This window comes from Ictalurus punctatus, chromosome 3 (assembly GCF_001660625.3).
Source record: "Ictalurus punctatus breed USDA103 chromosome 3, Coco_2.0, whole genome shotgun sequence".
Classification (NCBI taxonomy): Eukaryota; Metazoa; Chordata; class Actinopteri; order Siluriformes; family Ictaluridae; genus Ictalurus; species Ictalurus punctatus.
In genome coordinates this window covers 28,168,884-28,186,148 of record NC_030418.2, presented here as the reverse complement: position 1 = coordinate 28,186,148, position 17,265 = coordinate 28,168,884, and the positions used below count along the sequence as shown (strand labels likewise).

General features: G+C 36.3%; 1 protein-coding gene across 1 annotated transcript; it reads right to left on the bottom strand.

Moving 5' to 3' along the window:
* Positions 1–817: 817 nt before the first annotated feature.
* LOC108262792 (uncharacterized) lies at positions 818–16,205 on the bottom strand. Its single transcript, XM_053679850.1, has 10 exons — positions 16,113–16,205; positions 15,799–15,917; positions 11,584–11,630; positions 8,780–9,076; positions 7,605–7,889; positions 5,389–5,612; positions 5,027–5,140; positions 4,309–4,401; positions 4,072–4,170; positions 818–1,398 (listed from the first exon to the last, which is right to left on the bottom strand). Exons 3-10 carry the CDS (start codon positions 11,624–11,626, stop codon positions 1,303–1,305), a joined length of 1,251 nt encoding a protein of 416 aa, XP_053535825.1. The 5' UTR covers positions 11,627–11,630; positions 15,799–15,917; positions 16,113–16,205; the 3' UTR covers positions 818–1,302.
* Between the last annotated feature and the right edge of the window lie 1,060 nt (positions 16,206–17,265).

Genomic DNA, 17,265 nt, shown 5'->3' with positions numbered 1-17,265 from the left:
ACTTAATATTATAATTAAATAATATTTTATATTATTTAGAAAAGTATATTCAAATAAAATAATTCATAGCTTATATAGAACTAATAATTAATGCATATTCCTAATAATTAAGGTTAATTTATTGTAATAAACATTAAATAAATATACACGCTTAAATGTTTGTGTTTACATTGCCAGATGATGTGCTTTGTGAAAAACGAATTCTTTGTGTTTACGTGTATAGTAGGTAAGTATGTGATTTATAGATAATTTAAAAATAAATAAATAAATAATTGCACAGGTCATTGCAGGGGCTCCCCACCACAGATATTAAAAACAAAAAACAAAAAAAAACACTTGCCACATTTGGTTTGTATGGGGGGGAAAAAACATTATCAGGAATTTTATTTAACACAGTAATAATTCCGTATATTTTTACTAATTCAAAGTCTGCTCAAACCTGTAAGGGTAAAAATATTAAATCATATACAGGTCCAACCACACAGTTAAGGTAACAAGAAAGGGTGTAAAGGGAAAAAAATGACAGTAGTAATTTATTAGTAATAATTTAAATTAGTAGTAATTTTATGTAAACTGCTTCAAGCACTTTAAGTAAAATGACTACTATCAAATTTTTTACCATGAAGAAAAATTGTTTTTTTCCCTCCACACACCATGTCAATAAAATCCAAACTTAAAGCAATTCAGAGAAAACTACCCTTTTCCTGAAGCACATCATGAATATATGTCTAGAAATATAAATAAAGCAAAGGACAACTGTTGTAGATTTGGTTAGATAAGTGCAACAGGACTCCCAACAGCACTATATCAGACAGTGTATGTTTCATGTTTTTATTTCTTTGGTTAATATATGTGCTTGTTTTTACAGTGTGCACAAAAAGATACAGGCATAAAACAAACAACAAAAATGGCATTCCACAGAACTGAAATAGCAGTTCAAACAGCCAATTTTGTATAAAATTGTCTTGCACCTGCAATTTTACAGACAGATTAGACTTGGGTAAGTACATTGTTATATCTTTAGTACATATTTTTGTAAATATCAATAGTGATAAAAGACCTTCTACATTAATAAACTCCTAGCAACATTACGCGCCAACATGGTGCCTAAACATGAATAATATCAACATGACTAGAACGGGCTTGTACAGGAATAAAACATAAATGGGGCATACTGTTATAGGAAAATAACCAACAATTTTAATTTCCCTTACACCACAGTAAATTAATTGCCTACATTTTTTTTTACTAATTAAAGAATGACTAATTTTTTTTATCCATTGATGGATACATTTACAGAATCTACAGGAAGTTAGAGCTCGAGTCCTTTCCCATGTTTATGTTGAATTGGACAGCAGAGTCATTAGGGCCAGTATATGGGGCTGAAGGCTGTACCACCTAGCAAGGGAGATGAACAATATTGAAGTGATGCTGGAAAGAGAATCAGGTACATAGACAGAGGGAGGAGGAATCAAATTTATATGACTTCTAATCACCATCTTGGAAATCACCAATACATTGTGTGCCCCAATAAACCATTTTAAATGTCAAAGTCATGACACCTTTAATATAATAAAGAATATTTCAAAGGTAGGCATTTTAAAATCATCTTCAATACACAAATAGTTTTAGATATTCAAACAAAATACAACATTAAACAAAGGCAACCTGAGTAAACACAAAATATGGGGGTGGATTTTTTTTTTATTGAAGCAATAAATAAATAAATAAATGTATCCAACACCCATCACCAATGTGAAAAACTAATTGCCTCCATAAACTTAAAATTTGGTTGTGCCACCTTTAGCAGCAAAAACTGCAACCAAACACTTCCAGTAACTGGAGATCAGTCTATTACAGTACTGTGGTGGCATTTTGGCTCACTCTTCTTTGCAGAACTGCTTTAGTTCAGTCACGCTCGAGCGTTTTCGACCATGAAATGCCCATTTAAGTTTCTGCCTCAGCATCTCAATTGGTATGGGTCAGGACTTTAACTAGGCAACTCCAAAACTTTACTTTAGCTTTTTTTGAGCCATTCAGAGGTGGACTAACTCCTATGCTTTGGATCATTGCCTTGCTGCATAATCCAGTTTCGCTCGAGTTTCAGCTTATAAATTGAAAACCGGACATTCTCTTTTAGAATTTTCTGGTAAAGAGAAGAATTCATGTTTCCCTCAATTACTGCGAGTTGCCCAGACCCTGAAGTAGGAAAGCATCCCCACACCATCACACTTACACCGCCATGCTTGACCGTAGACATTATGTTCTTTTTGTGGAATTCAGTGTTTGGTTTACGCCAGATGTAATGGGACCCGTCTTCCAAACAGTTCCACTTTCGACTCATCAACCCACAGAACATTCTCCAAAAATGTTTGAGGATCATCAGGGGATGTTTTTGGCAAAATTCAGACGAGCCTTAACGTTCTTCTGGGATAGCAGTGGTTTTCACCTTGCCACTATTCCATGGATGCCATTTTTTCCAAGTGTCTTTCTGATAGTGGAGTCATGAACAGTGACCCTTATTGATCCAAGAGAGGCCTGTAGATCCTTTGATTTTGTTCTTGGGTCTTTTGTAACTTCCTGGATGAGTTGTTGCTGTGCTCTTGGAGGAATTTTGGAAGGTTCTGGGAAGGTTCACTACTGTGCAGAGTTTTTCCATTTGGAGATAATGTCTCTCACTGTAGTTCTTTGGAGTCCCAGGGCCTTTGAAATAGCTTTGTAACTCTTCCCAAACTGATGCATTTCAGATCTTCTTCAGTACTTCTTCCTCATCATTTCTGGAATTTCTTTCAATTTTGGCATAGTGTGTTACCGGGTAAGACCTTCATGCTGTTTAAAATGATATATTTAAGTGTTGATGTGATGGAACAGGGTTTGCAGTAATCAGGCCTGGTTGTGTCTAGTCCAGCTGAACCCCATTGTGAATGCAGTTTCATAGATTTGGGGAATTAGTAACTATGGGGCAAATACATTTTCACACACACTTGGTACTGGATAATTTTTTTGCTTCAATAAATAATATTTTTTATTAATAATATTTTAAAATGGTATTTTGTGTTTCCTCAGGTTGCCTTTGTTTTAGCTTAGATTTTATTTTAATTTCTGAAACAATTTAGTATGAGATATACATAAAAACAGAAGAAATCAGGATGAGGGCAAATACTTTTTCACTGCACTGTATGTGGGTCTTCCCACAAAATTAGAAGCACACAATTGTCCAGAATGTTTCTGTATGCTGTGTCATTACGATTTCCCTTCACAGGAACTAAGGCACCCAAAGCTGTTCCAGCATGACAATGCACCTGTGCACAAAGCGAGGTTCATAAAGACATGATTTGGTGTAGAAGAACATGAGTGGCCCACACAGAGCCCTGACCAAACCCCACTGAACTTTATTAGATACGATTAAGTCAAAGTATGTGAGCATTTTACCCATATGTGTTTAACATACCATTACAAAATCATAATTACTATGGAGTTGGTCCCCTGTTTGCTGTTACAACAGTCTCCGCTCTTTGGAAAATAGCTGTGGGGATTTGTGTCCTTTCAGCCACAAGGGCATTAGTGAGGTTGGGTACAGATGTCAGGTGAGAAGGCTTGGGTTGCAGTCAGCATATCAATTCTTTGCAAAAAAGTGTTCAGCTGGTTTGAGGTCAGGGGCCAGTGCAGGCCACTCGAGTTCTTCCACACCAACCTTGGCACAGGACATTTTTTGGACCTCACTTTGTGCACAGGAGCAATGTCATGCTGCAAAAGGTTTGGGCTTGGCCCCTTCCAGTGAAGGGAATTTGTAATGCTACAGCATGCAAAGGCATTCTGAAACAATTGTGTGACAAATTTTTGTGGAAACAGTTTGGGCAATGCCCACAGAGGTGTGATGGTCAGGTGTCCACATACTTTAGTGAACTGTGAGATAAGGAAGTGAGTTTATGGCAGAGGACTAGACATAGTATTTCAACTGAACTTGGAGGTAAAGGAGTCTCCCATTTGAAAGAGATCATGTTTTAACCACAACCCATAGGCTACTATGATACATACTGCAAATATTCAAACAGTCTTTAGTGTAGGCACCTCAGGCTGTGGAGGTGCGAGTAGTGGAGTCGTTGCAGTTATTTCCCCTTTGACTGGATCAGGGCCAGCAGGAGCATTATACATCACTGGAGCAAAACCCTGCAAACACAGACACAGCCACAAAAGAGGGAGAATTCATCATCTACATATTTGAATGTAAACAGTGAGAATTGCAGAACAGAAAGCAGTGGGGGATAGAGTAAAATAAATATGCAAATAAATGAAGCAGAATCGTACAGCCGGAGTAGGTTGGTTGTAGGGAGCACCACCCCACTGAGGAGGCTGAGCTGCAGGTAAGCTAGATGCAGGAGGGTATCCAGGGTTAAAGGCCTAAAAAACAAAACAGTAGATAAATCCTTGAAAAGTCATTTAACATCAGTCTTATATTTGTATATTGTGTGTGTTCACTAAACATTTATAAAACATTCACTTGTGGGAGTGATAATCAGTGACAAAAATCTGAATTTACATGAATCAGACCGTACAGAATTTTGGGAAAATGTTTGAAAGTTTTCCGCGGCTTTTTAAGAAAAAATTTGCGGAAAACTACTTGAATTGGCAAAATTGCAATTGCACGAAATTGTTTTGCATGGTCTTTCACATCGATGTTTGTTGGTAATTGAGACCTTTTAGCTGTACACATGTTCGACACACATGAATCGAAGAGGGCTTTGGCTGAATGCGCATTGGTATGACGTCACATGAGTCTTGAGAATATTGCAGAGTTTGTTGGTTCTGCATTCATTTCTGCAATCGCGAAATCCTGGAGGGTCCGATATATTTATTTGCTTGCTCACATGTCACTTATATGTGATGTATAATTAGAACTGTGCCATCAAATGGTCTATTACCAATGTTCTTTGCTTACCATGTAAGGAGAGAGAGAGAGAGAGAGAGAGAGAGAGAGAGAGAGAGAGAGAGAGAGAGAGAGTGAGTGTGTGTGTGTGTGTCTTACAGGGTCAGGGGGCATAGCTGGCGATGTAGCAGGATATCCACCATAGGGTGGTTGAGGAGGAAATGTGGGATTAGGAGGAGGAAAAGTACCCACAGGGTAACCAGGTGTATAGCCCTGTAAGTCAGTAGCACAGAAATTTTAAAAGATACACAAGCATCAGCACTTGATTAACAAATTCTACATTGTAATTTCATGTGACACTCAACTGCATAAAGAAAAGCCCCCAAACTTCCATGTATTGTAAACAACTTCCCTTTAAAAACCCAAGCAATCAGCTTGTTACAGACAATATGGAGCATGTCAAGTTGTCAAAGATGATGAACCTCAACGAAAACGTGCTATGTTGCATGCTGGTGTGTTACCGGTGTAGGGCCTGCAGGAGCTGCGGGGTTGGTGTAGGTTGGTGGAGGTCCAGGTGGATGAATTTGATTGTCGTACGTCACGGTGGTGGTGTTTACGGCAGTGGTAGTGGGTTGGCTGCTCTTTCTGCAGACCTTCTTTCTGCAGCAACAGAAAATACAGGGTGGAATACCAAGCAACATCAGCAGACCCATGAAGGGACCTACATTCACTCCCACGTGATGATCTAGAGAGAGAGAGAGAGAGAGAGAGAGAGAGAGAGAGATGGGGAAAAAAGAAAAAAAAAAAAAAAAAGAGTTCATACACAAAGCAGTAAGTAATATCCTCAAAAGTTTAAAAAGGAGAATGGAATATGGAAAATGTTGAACAGCGTTAGTTCCCTACAGACCAGACTTGTATCATTTTAACATTATGAACATCAGGTGGATCATACATCATTTTATAATAATGATAGAATAAAGACTTAAGGACACAATTATACAATCATTTCAAATATCATTCTATTGTACTGAGTTTGGCAGACATTTATTTTTTAACTTTAGGTTTAGTGTATGGGAGTCATCAGCTGCTCTATTAATAAACCCATTTTGCCTGTGCAGTGCTTTACACACTCCCTCTGTCAATCACTGTCCATTCTAAACCTGTTACAGAGTCATCCCCACCCCACCCCACCCCCAGGAGATGGAGAGATAGATAAAGGGACTATCCATGTATATACGGGGGTGGTGGTGTTAACTATGAAAGCTACATGACCTGAAGAGATCTTCATTACTAACAGTCATGTATTGTGTGATTTTCTCTCAGCACAGCAAGGGAACATGACTGATGAAAAACAGCAGTTCAAATGAAAGACTTAAAGAGGAATGGCAGCACTGGTTTTGGAAAACCCTGAAATGGCTAAAAAGAATCATCTAGCCAGAAGTTAACGATGATAAAGTTTATGGGAGAATTTTCCAGGTACTTTGGTTTATCCAAGGCCCAAGCATATGTACATTGACTATCACACTATAATAGTCTATTAGGACACTAGCCCTGATTTGCTGTCCTTGATACATATATGAATATAGTAGGGCTACACAATTAATAATACTTTTTTATTACAGTTTAAATTTTTTTGAAGATCAAAATAAGCACAATAAGCTGCGATATTAACCAATTGGATCATTTTATATATGCTTTTTAATTGGTGTAACTCTTCAGCTTTACCAGTATTTGGTTGCATGTTGTGCTAGTGTATAATCATATGTATTTAGTTTACCCTAATTTGTTTGATATTTAGGTTTTTATATATTTAATTAAAAGTAGACCAGTAATGTATATTCCAAGATTTATACTTTTCAAAGATTGTAAAAAAAATATATTATTTTCTAATACTTTTGAATAATGATAGACATTATCACTATGAAATAATGCAACTAGAATTATGCCATAGCAAAAAAATGTAAATAAATAATAAATAATAAATAATAATAATAATAATAATAATAATTAAATGGATCAAAATTATTTAAAATTCTTAACAGTATTCTCAACGAAGTTTTGAAGTTCCCAAATAGGCCAAGCTCCTCACTGCTTTTCAGACAATAAAAACTCATTCAAAAAAACGTAATTTAAGGCACACTTCCAATTGAAATTATTTAAAACTTCTCCCTGCCGAAACATGTGGGTCTGCAGCCCATTACTTCGCCTTATTTAAAAAAATTCCCTTATGAAACAGCCATTTAAATAAAAGCTTTTTAAATAATTATCATTTAAATTTATTCCATAGAACCTCCGAGCATACTGGATCTGGGGTCCCCCCCCAAACTGATTGTTTGGGGAATTTTTTTTTTTACCTAAAGTAAGAACTGCTCATTCAAAATAATTTAAATCCCGAAATAAATTTGTACATGGCCATTAACTTCACCATTCACATCTTTTAGAGATGTACACTGAAACACGCACCTTTATCAAAATCTCTTTAGATCAGATGTGTGGTTTATTAATTTTTTTATTATTGTTTTTGTTCTAATGCGTCTGATTTTTACTAGTAGTGTAATGAAATCTAAATCACTGTATAATAATAATAATAATAAGAAGAAGAAGAAGAAGAAGAATAGATATTTAATATTACAGCAGGTGGTGCACAGGTCCAGAGTCTAATTCATTCCAACAAACACAACATTAGTCTTTCTAAAATATTTTTGGAAATATTCAGAAATTTCAGGTAGAAACTCACCAACCAAGTGCATAGAGATGATCTTGACTTTGTGATTTAGACGATCGCTGAGTGTGTAGTTGCCCACATCAGACACATTGACATTGAGCACCTCGATGCTGTTGCTAGTCACCCGGATCCGTCCCATGTACTCTGGATTTAAGTTGGCCACAGGTAAACCGTGATCCACCAGAGTGAGATTAAAATCTTCATTTAAAAAATGTAGTGTGGCATCATTCTTCGAAAGATTACCCAGGGAAATCCTTAAGGTTTCACCAGGAACACGATACTGGCTCTCTCTTTTAGCTTTTAAAACAAGTAACAGAGGTAGTATTAAATAGGATGTCTGTACAAAGAATAGTGTACCTGTTGTACATAGAAAAATGTGTCATGGAAAAATGCGAAGGAAAAAGTTAAGAAAGTAAACTGCTATCTTAGGGATGATTTACACTTCTATAAGCCTGTTTCTCTAAGCACCTCAAGGCCTCATGCACAGACTCTTGCATAATGTGAGGATGTTCAGTAGGGGCAATGTCACATGAACCACACTGAAATTTACAGATTTTACAGAGATGATTGCCAGACTCGCATCCCTGGAAGGGGAAATGTCAAGCAGTTAGATCAAAAAATAGTTCCATATTTTGCAGTAAAAATAATAAATAGAAAATAAGACGTGCTGGAGGAAAAAAAGAATATTTGCATGCACAGTTATAAACCAAGTATAATTCTCACTGAAAGCACTTGTGAAGCATTTGTACTCATCTGCACTCAGCAGTATAAAGTGACTCTTGTATCAAACCATTTCTATTTAATCACTGTTTAATCCACAATTCTATCAATCGTGGAATTGTGGAATCATGGAATTGTCGATGCTTTTATTACGTCGATTACGTTTATTTTAAATTGAGTTAAAAACTTTATTATTTAACATTTTATTGTTTACACTTGAGATTTAGCAGGAAGCATACTACTTTGAACTATATTCTGAATCTGTTTAAAGCCGTGGAACACTTAGAGACGCAAACAGATACAAAACTCCAACAACCAATCAGCTTTCATGACTGGTCAGCACACAGAACCACAGGCACACAAGGTAATTACTGATTAATTGTGTGCCACACTTATGCATAATACCACTTTCTGCATCATGACACAAACACATGTTAACACAGAATTGAAAGCCTAAAATCACTTACCTGAAACCTTCAATAAATGGATGGAAATCTTTGTGTTCCAGAAGTTAAACAAAGTGTAGGTTCCCTGATCATCAAATGTGACAGAAAGAATTACAAATTTTCTGGTAGAATCTCTTCCCGTTATTATTCCCCTTTTAGTTATGGAAGATCTGGACCAAAGAACATTCTTCTGTGATGTAGTCGCAGAGATAAACTCCAAAGTCTGAGCCTCAACCGGCAGCCAGATACTAAGCTGATCTCCGAACATCAGCTTCTCATGATGGGTCTTAGGTAGGTTAGTGTTAGCAGCACTGCAGACTGGGGGGGGGGAAGCAAGAGAGACAAAGAGAGATTTACAAAATATTTACATAATGAATCCTACCATAACATAGTGCTAAGCAAAAGAGATTATTCACCCAGGCAGTTAGCTGGTAAGTGTTTCTTAATTTTTAGTTGAAACATTGTAGCATCGGTTGTCAGATAGAAAGTTTAACTGCACTTTCTTGCTGCTATGAGCTGTTTACACGTTGTAGATTAGAGCTAATTCCTATATTCATATTCGGTTTTGGTTAGGAGTCGCTTGTTCACGCAATTACACTTTGTTTTGCTAATTAAAGAGGTGTGCTCAACTGTGAAGCACCCCACCAGAGTACTTAAGAACTACAAAATGCTGAGGCGAAAGCGTCAGCCCTTGTCGTATGAAGACCGAGCTCATGTAATCTGCGCGAGTCCACTGAGCACTCACGTTGCTAAGTATACTTTTCTCCCTCTCTCCACCTTTTCCTCCTCTCTTCCCCTCGCTGTTTACCCATTTACACACTAACATGTGTCATCAGTTATTTACCACAGGCACAGACCACAGCACACTCCAAGTACGCAACTTGTACAACCTACGCTCTCTGCATGTGGCCTCTGCAGATTCTATCTCCTTTAGTCGCAATCTTCGCTCCCTTTCCCTCCCTCACTCTTCTCCATGGTCACATCACTTCCCTCTGATAGACACCTCTCCTCACTGCACTTAAACACCGCAACTGACATGCTATGTTCCACACTAACATCTTCTCTTGACAGCATCTGCCAATAACCTCCATATCAGCTCACACATCAACCCCTAGCCCTTGGCTCTCAGAAGCTCTGCGTAACAAACTAAGAGCAGCTGAAAGGAAATGGCGTAAATCTAATGATCCGACTAAGCTAACCAATTACCAAACACTTCTCTCTTCTTCTTCCCCATAGCATCTCCACTGCTAAAGCCATATACTACCAAGAGAACATTGGCAGCTCTCCCCACACCCATACTCTCTTCAAAAACCTTTTCTTCTCTTCTCTGTCCCCCTCCTCCCCCTTCTCCTATCTCTCTCACTGCAGACGACTTTGCCACTTTCATTTCCAACAAGGTTACGTCAATCAGGAACTAGTTCTCACAAATAGACACGCACAGACTGGCTCCTCCTCAATGTAACTCTCAACTGTTGTCCTTCTCTCCTCTCTCAGAGACTGATGTCTCAAAACTCCTCCTCTCTAACCATCCCACAACCTGTCCGCTTGACCCTATTCCTTCTCACCTTCTTCAGTCCATCTCTCCCACACCATTACCAGCATTCACACATCTTTAACACATCCCTCTCTACTGGCACATACCCTGCCTCATTTAAGCAGGCCTTGGTTACCCAAGTGCTTAAAAAAACGTCACTTAACCCTGCTACGGTTGACAACTACAGACCTGTTTCCCTCCTCCCTTTTCTTTCCAAAATCCTTGGAAGAGCTGTTTTTAATCAACTCTCCATTTTACTCACACAGAACAACCTCCTGGACACCAAACAGTCTGGTTAATTCTTAAACAGAATGAGATATTTTCACCAAACTTGGGAAACTTATGTAAAGGCTCAGTCTAAGTCATTTGACAAAAATTGCTAAGTTTGGCCACTTTGTTGAGCTATTACAGTAAAAATACCTGAAAATGGCTGAATAAATGTTGTTTTTAAACAATTGTATTTTATCCGATGTTTCGGACATACATGTTCTTTATAGCATATGTTAGACCTCCTCATTGTGAACAACTCTGCCTGTAGGACAACTGCTGTCAATCAAATAGTCCGTTAAATATGTGAGATTATTTTTAAAAAACTTTTGTCAACTAGTCCTAGGTTTTTCGCTCAACTGAAATAAAACTATTGCAGGACAATTCTTTGGACTATTTGGATCAATAATTATCAAAAATTGTTGAACTTTTATTTTAACTTTGCAAGGGTACAGCAAAACGTTTGGAGTGGGCGTGACCACTCTTACTTAATTGGCTATAATTCTTGAAATGAGATATTTTCGCCAAACTTGGCATACTTATGTATCAGCTCATTCTGAAGACAGATCTAAAAAAAAAATACTGATTGTGAAGAGTTGGTGGTGCTATAACAGAACAAAACTTGAAATTGGTACTAAATGTGGAACCACTGGTCCAATACACATTATAAATGAATTTTGCAAGAATTGTCCTTGTCCAAGGTCCAATCGGCATATATAAGGACAATTGTGAAGCTTGAAAAATACGGCTGCAACTGGTTGATCAATGTTCAGCATCAATGTACGATTTAGGTGCTTATAAGATTGCAAAATATTAAGTAATACCTTTTAACATCTTTAAGGGCCCTAAACGTCTTGAACTCTGATAATTGCTGCTTGCAGCTATATTTTTATTTGTAATTTGTCATTCAAATTTGAGAATGTGGTACTATTGTACTTTGAGTGATGCAATCTTTGTAGAAGTATATTCTGGATCATTTTTTGGCATGCATGAGAATGTGAGGAAGTGAAACAATATTTCTTACACGTAGCATAAACAGCTAACAGCAGGATCCAAAAGCCTTGCATTTTTCTGTGAATGAAAGAGTGAGACGTTAAAGGTGAAGCCAGTTAAGAACAAAGCAGCACAATGCAGTCGTGTGGAGGCTAGATCATCATGTCCAGACTGGTCCAAAACTGGAATTGAGTAGGAAAAAAATATAATGGTTTGGGGGTTTTCCAAAAAAAACTCATTGATTTCTTTAGAGTTCAGAACAAGGGCTTGTGACTTCTACTAAAATTTCACTGTCTTTACATTTTAACTATTAGTCAAGTGACATGTTTTTGCATAGTATGAATCTTTTTTACAATATAATCTTACAGTAGTCTCTGTATTCCCCTAGCTACATATCCTGACAAATTGTAAAAGGCTATTTGTATTCATCATGATGATTTATTGGAATATCCAATAGCTTATTATTGGTAACATGACAAAATGGATTTACAAATCAGATACTGCAAATTGTTCTCAAGAATTTAAAAGATCACTCTGGTCTTAAATACCCCTTCCAATTAATTTTAGGTTAACATACAACACTAAGTGTATTATTTAAAAAATAATAATAATAATTATTATTATTATAATTTCTTGGGACACTTTGATTTGTTGTAGAGTTCTACATATAAGCCTATAGGGTTCTTACAGAGACCCAAGCTGAAGAACAATGAAAACTGTCAAATGTTGCATTTTTCATCTGATGAGCTGTTTAATAATCAGAAAATGAGAATTCTTCACTCATTAGCTAAACAAAAAAAATGACCTATTGGTTTTTTAAAAGTCCCAGATTGTGAAGAACTGGCTTGTATTTTAATTTAATTGATTGATCAATGGAAAATGAAACATTCCTTAAATACCATTTTCAGTTCAAATACATTTGACTGAAAAAGTTTGCATCCATCTTGATTTCTTAGAGAAAAGGATTTTAGACATAAAACAAAATTCTATGATTATTAATGTCTTCCTACTGATACCATGTTACTATGGAGGACTTGTTCTAGCACAAATGCTAAACAAATGAATAAATCAACCAATACAACAATCAATAGATCTAATATAACAGAAAATAAAAAACACTAAAAGTACCGTTGGTACTCAGGTGAGACAGAGACTACAGAGCAGTATGATTTATTGGAGTTTAAACTCACCTGAATTTTTTTTTTTTCCTGGAGTAGATGCGGGAAAAAGGGTTACTTTCCTTGAAAAAAATAAAAATAATAAAGCATCAGAAATACAGTCAGACGTGCAGAATACAAATCTTTAAAAAGCAACGAAACAAAAAAGAGCACGCCAATATTTCCAGCACAAACAAGTAATATGGCGACTGGCCAAAAGAAATAAGTAGGGCCTAGGTGACATCCTACACCATAAGTACTTGCTTTTCAGAGACCTTGATGTCTGCATTCAGGTTTCTTGCTCTTTTTGTTTTTTAATTACTAAATGAAAGGATGATGGCAATTGCATGCAATATGTATTTGATATATAACTATTATATGTAACCTCAGTCTGTTTCAATCTACAGCGTCTGTTTCTTGTAACATTTCTCACGCAGCTCCATATGAACATACCCCTAGCCACGCCCATTCCAGACAATGGTGTCAAATTATTCCTGGCGGTCACGCAAGTAAAGATTCAGCTTGGAGTCGCAATTAAAGAAGTGAGATGCACATCTAGAGTCAAATGTTTCATAATGAATATAGTGTTTACTTCAGAATGACCGACACAACTCGCTGTTTTCAGTTCAAATACCAGACATAACCTGCAAAAACTCATTTCAAGGAGGTAGCTTTATCGGCCACTGCGTGCCACCCCCCCACACACAGGCACCAAACATGTATGAACAAGGACATGACATTTCATTATGACAGAACACTGTTTATTTAAAAGACATATCTCAACTATTAAAATCTCTAATGCAAATAGCTTTTCTGGTGTATGTAGAAAATGTGACATTAAAATATGTACTTACACGGTTTCATATTATATTACACTATATTATATTACTGTATTATTCCACTCATGGAATCATTTTTATATTCAATAACTACTTTACACATATCTACAGGGAGTTTGTCCTTATCACCTAGACATCAATAGAGTAGCTCCTTATAGCAGCTAGTTAAAATAACGTGAGCTATAGGGTACTGATGGACGAATGACAGCTATTAAATACCTCAACATGTCTTTTACACTCATTTACCCCACCATGGGCAACTGAGAAATCACTGCTGCATATATTACAGTGAGCTATACTCAGTCCGTTTACATGGATAAAAATCATTACCATATGGTAATTATTACCATACCAGATATTAACCAGATTAAGACAATACTCTGATTAAGAAACTACCATGTAAACAGCTATTTTTGCTTACCTTAATCCGACTAAAGTCATACTCGGAAAAAAAACAAATTGAATTAAGACATGTGGAGTATTCCTATTTTAGTCGTATTATCGGTTAACATCCATAGTGCACTGACCAATCATAGTACGGTCTCGCTCTAACCAATCATGTTGTGTTTTACAGTCAGGGTGGGAACAAAGTCGAACTATACCAAACTCATGTACATCAGCATCAATGTAACACCATTAACAGAAAACCAGCATCATTATGAGTTATAAGTACACTGTTATTATAGATCAGTGATCTGATGGATTAGTAACTGATTTTCTTGTAGATGTTGTTACAATGATGCAGTTAGATGGTTAGAACCGCTCTCCTGTCGTGATTCCTCCTGATCGGCCATGTTGGAGAGCCTCTATTACAGACCTATGCAAATTCAGTGCAGTACTTTTATTTTCCTTGTTTTGGATATACTTATTGAGTACACTATTACAAGGGTAGGACCTATGTAATAATTTAAATGTGCCTTTGTTTATCTTGTTTGTTAATAGATATTTTTGTGGAAGAGACCAGACTCCAATTAACATTGTATAACGCCATCCATTTTAAAGATGAAGCTGGAATAGATTTTCTGTTAATATGATTGTGAACAACGTGGTTATTGAATTTGTGATCAGTAATCAAAATCCCTTCAATTGATATAGAAGTGTTATACAAAAAAAATAGGACTATAAGTTTGCTCTCCTTTCAAGAGAGTTTTTATACCACTACGAAGGCGTTGAATACAATATTATATTCATTTAATGAGCCCCAAAATCAAATTTTCTGGAAAATTCTGAAAAGGAATAAAATTAACAATTGTCATCCATCAGCTGATTAACAATATACATGTTATTTAAATACTGTCTCTCAAAAAAGTAATGATTTATTTCTGTAAATAATAATCTGATTGTTCCAGATAAAACAACAGTGAAGTGAAAAGTCAGGTTTGTAAACCAGTAACCACGATAATAAAACCTGTTGGTTAGGTTTTGCTAATTTAATGGCTAGTTTACCAAGTGAGAACAAAAATTCAATACCTCCCATTTTCTTAAAAACAAAATTAGGAAATGTGTTCCATATGGAGTTTTTTTTTAACCAATCTTTTTAAACACTTTACTTTTAACACATGGTTAAAGAGAGTAAAGTCAACAACTCCAAGACCTTCATCACTAATCTTATTTCTGAGAACCTCCTTCTTAATCATGTGATTTATTTTTCCATATGAAATTATATAATAATTTGTCTAATAAGGAATATATGACTTGGGACAATGTATTACAGAGAAGAGATAAGAAACTCTTAATAGACCCTCTGCCTTTGACAGTAAAACTCAACCAAATCTCTCACCAACCAAGAATTGAACTTCTTTTTAATTACATCATTAATAGGATTTAAATTCATTTATGTAAGAACCATATTTGAATTTAAAGATACTTTTACTCCCAAATAATTAACTACATCTTTAAAATATAGGAGACGCCCCGAACTTCCAGGGAAAGTTTGGATGTCTGCCAGTGAAACCACCTCAGTGAAATAAGTTGTTCCATGTTACTAATGTTACAAATGCTAAAAAAATGACTAAATCAACAAATACAACAGTCAATACATCTAAGATAACAGAAAATAAATAATTAAAAAAAACACTAAAATATGTATTAGTCATTCCAAAATTGAGTCTATTTTATTATATTCTCTTTATTTAAAAAAAACAAAAAAAAAAAAAAAAAAAAAAAAAAAAAAAAAACACTAATTTACCGCTGGTACTCTCGGGAGACAGAGACTACAGCGCAGTATGATTTATTGCAGTTTAAACACACCTGAGCTTTAGTTTTTTTTCCAGGTGTAGATGCGGGAAAAGGGTTCCTTTCCTTGATGAATGTGGAGTGCCAGGGGGAACCAATTGTGTCCTAAACCGCGCAACACTAGAGGCAATCGACTAAAAATATAATAATAATAATAATGATGATGATAATAATAATAATAAAGCATCAGAAATACAGTCAGACGTGCAGAATGAAAATCATCTGAAATGCAGATAAGCAAAATGGAGCATGCCAACATTTCCAGCACGAACAAGTAACATAAAGAAATAAGTAGGGTCTGGGAGACCACCTACTTCCTAAATACTTGCTTTTCGGAGACCTTGATGTCTGCCTTCGGGTTTCTTGTACTCTTTGTTTGTTTTTGTTGAAAGTTTACTAAATGAAAAGATGTCAGTAATTACATGTTATACGTATTTCATATATAACTATTATACATAACCTCAGTCTGTTTCCGTCTACATGCAGTCTACAGCGTCTGTTTGTTATAACATTTCTCACGCAGCCCGACAGGGCACGCCCCTAGCTACGCCCAGTCCAGAAAATGGCATCAATTGTTTTCCGGCAGTCACGTGAATAAACAATTCAAAGCTTCAGCTTTGGAGTCGCATTGCAAGAAGTGAGATGTACATCTAGATTCAAATGTTTCATAATTAATGTAGTGTTTACTTCAGAATGACCGACACAACTCGTGGGAGGCGTTTAACGAACATGTTTAATGGGACTTCTGATGAAAGGAATAGGGAAATCTCCTTTTGCACAGAAACTGAGTAAACTCCCCACCTCATATCCGCACAGCCCCGACCCCACATCATCCCCACCCCCATACACACTGGGCGCACTGGTTGAGAGCAGGATGTTGGTAAGTAACACTCTTAATTTTTATTTATTTATTTATTACATATGTTCATGTTTACTCTTAACAGTAAATACATATTGGTAGATACTGGTAGTGATTGTGAAATGAAACTTTACGAAGCACCGAGGCTTTCCCCTCAAATGTATCGTGATATGGTTCATTAATCGAAGCTTTACAACACGGTGCACACTATTGACATCTTGTGGTTAAAAGGTTGAAATGCTGCTTTTGCGTCCCAGAGAACACAGCCATTATTTTTTTAATTGTTTCTTGTGATAAATCAGTCACTTTGTACTCTGAAAACCATAAAGGCAATAAAAAAATGTCTTTCATTTGTCAGGATTGATGTAGTACTTACACAATGAATCCATTTATAAATGGGATGAATTAACTTTTACTGTAACAATATTTATGAATCTGCTTTGACCAACACATGCAGCCTTATTCACATGGGTTTTTCCTATATCAGCATATAGTTTTGCATACATGATCAAAATAAATGAAGATTATTGTGGAATGGTCAGTTGAAGTGCTTGTGAACTGGGCGGTGAAAGTGCTTCTGAACTGGGTGGTAAAAGTGCCTGTGATTCTCTCACAGAGGAGGC

What these genes read in the sequence shown, in the direction of transcription:
- LOC108262792 (XM_053679850.1), bottom strand. Translation starts at nt 11,626, where the DNA reads ATGCAAGGCTTTTGGATCCTGCTGTTAGCTGTTTATGCTACGT. An exon ending in CATCTCTATGCACTTGGTTG is followed by an intron (nt 5,613 to 7,604) that starts GTGAGTTTCTAC and finishes CTCTCTCTCTAG; the next exon opens with ATCATCACGTGGGAGTGAAT. An exon ending in CTCCTGCAGGCCCTACACCG is followed by an intron (nt 5,141 to 5,388) that starts GTAACACACCAG and finishes ACTGACTTACAG; the next exon opens with GGCTATACACCTGGTTACCC.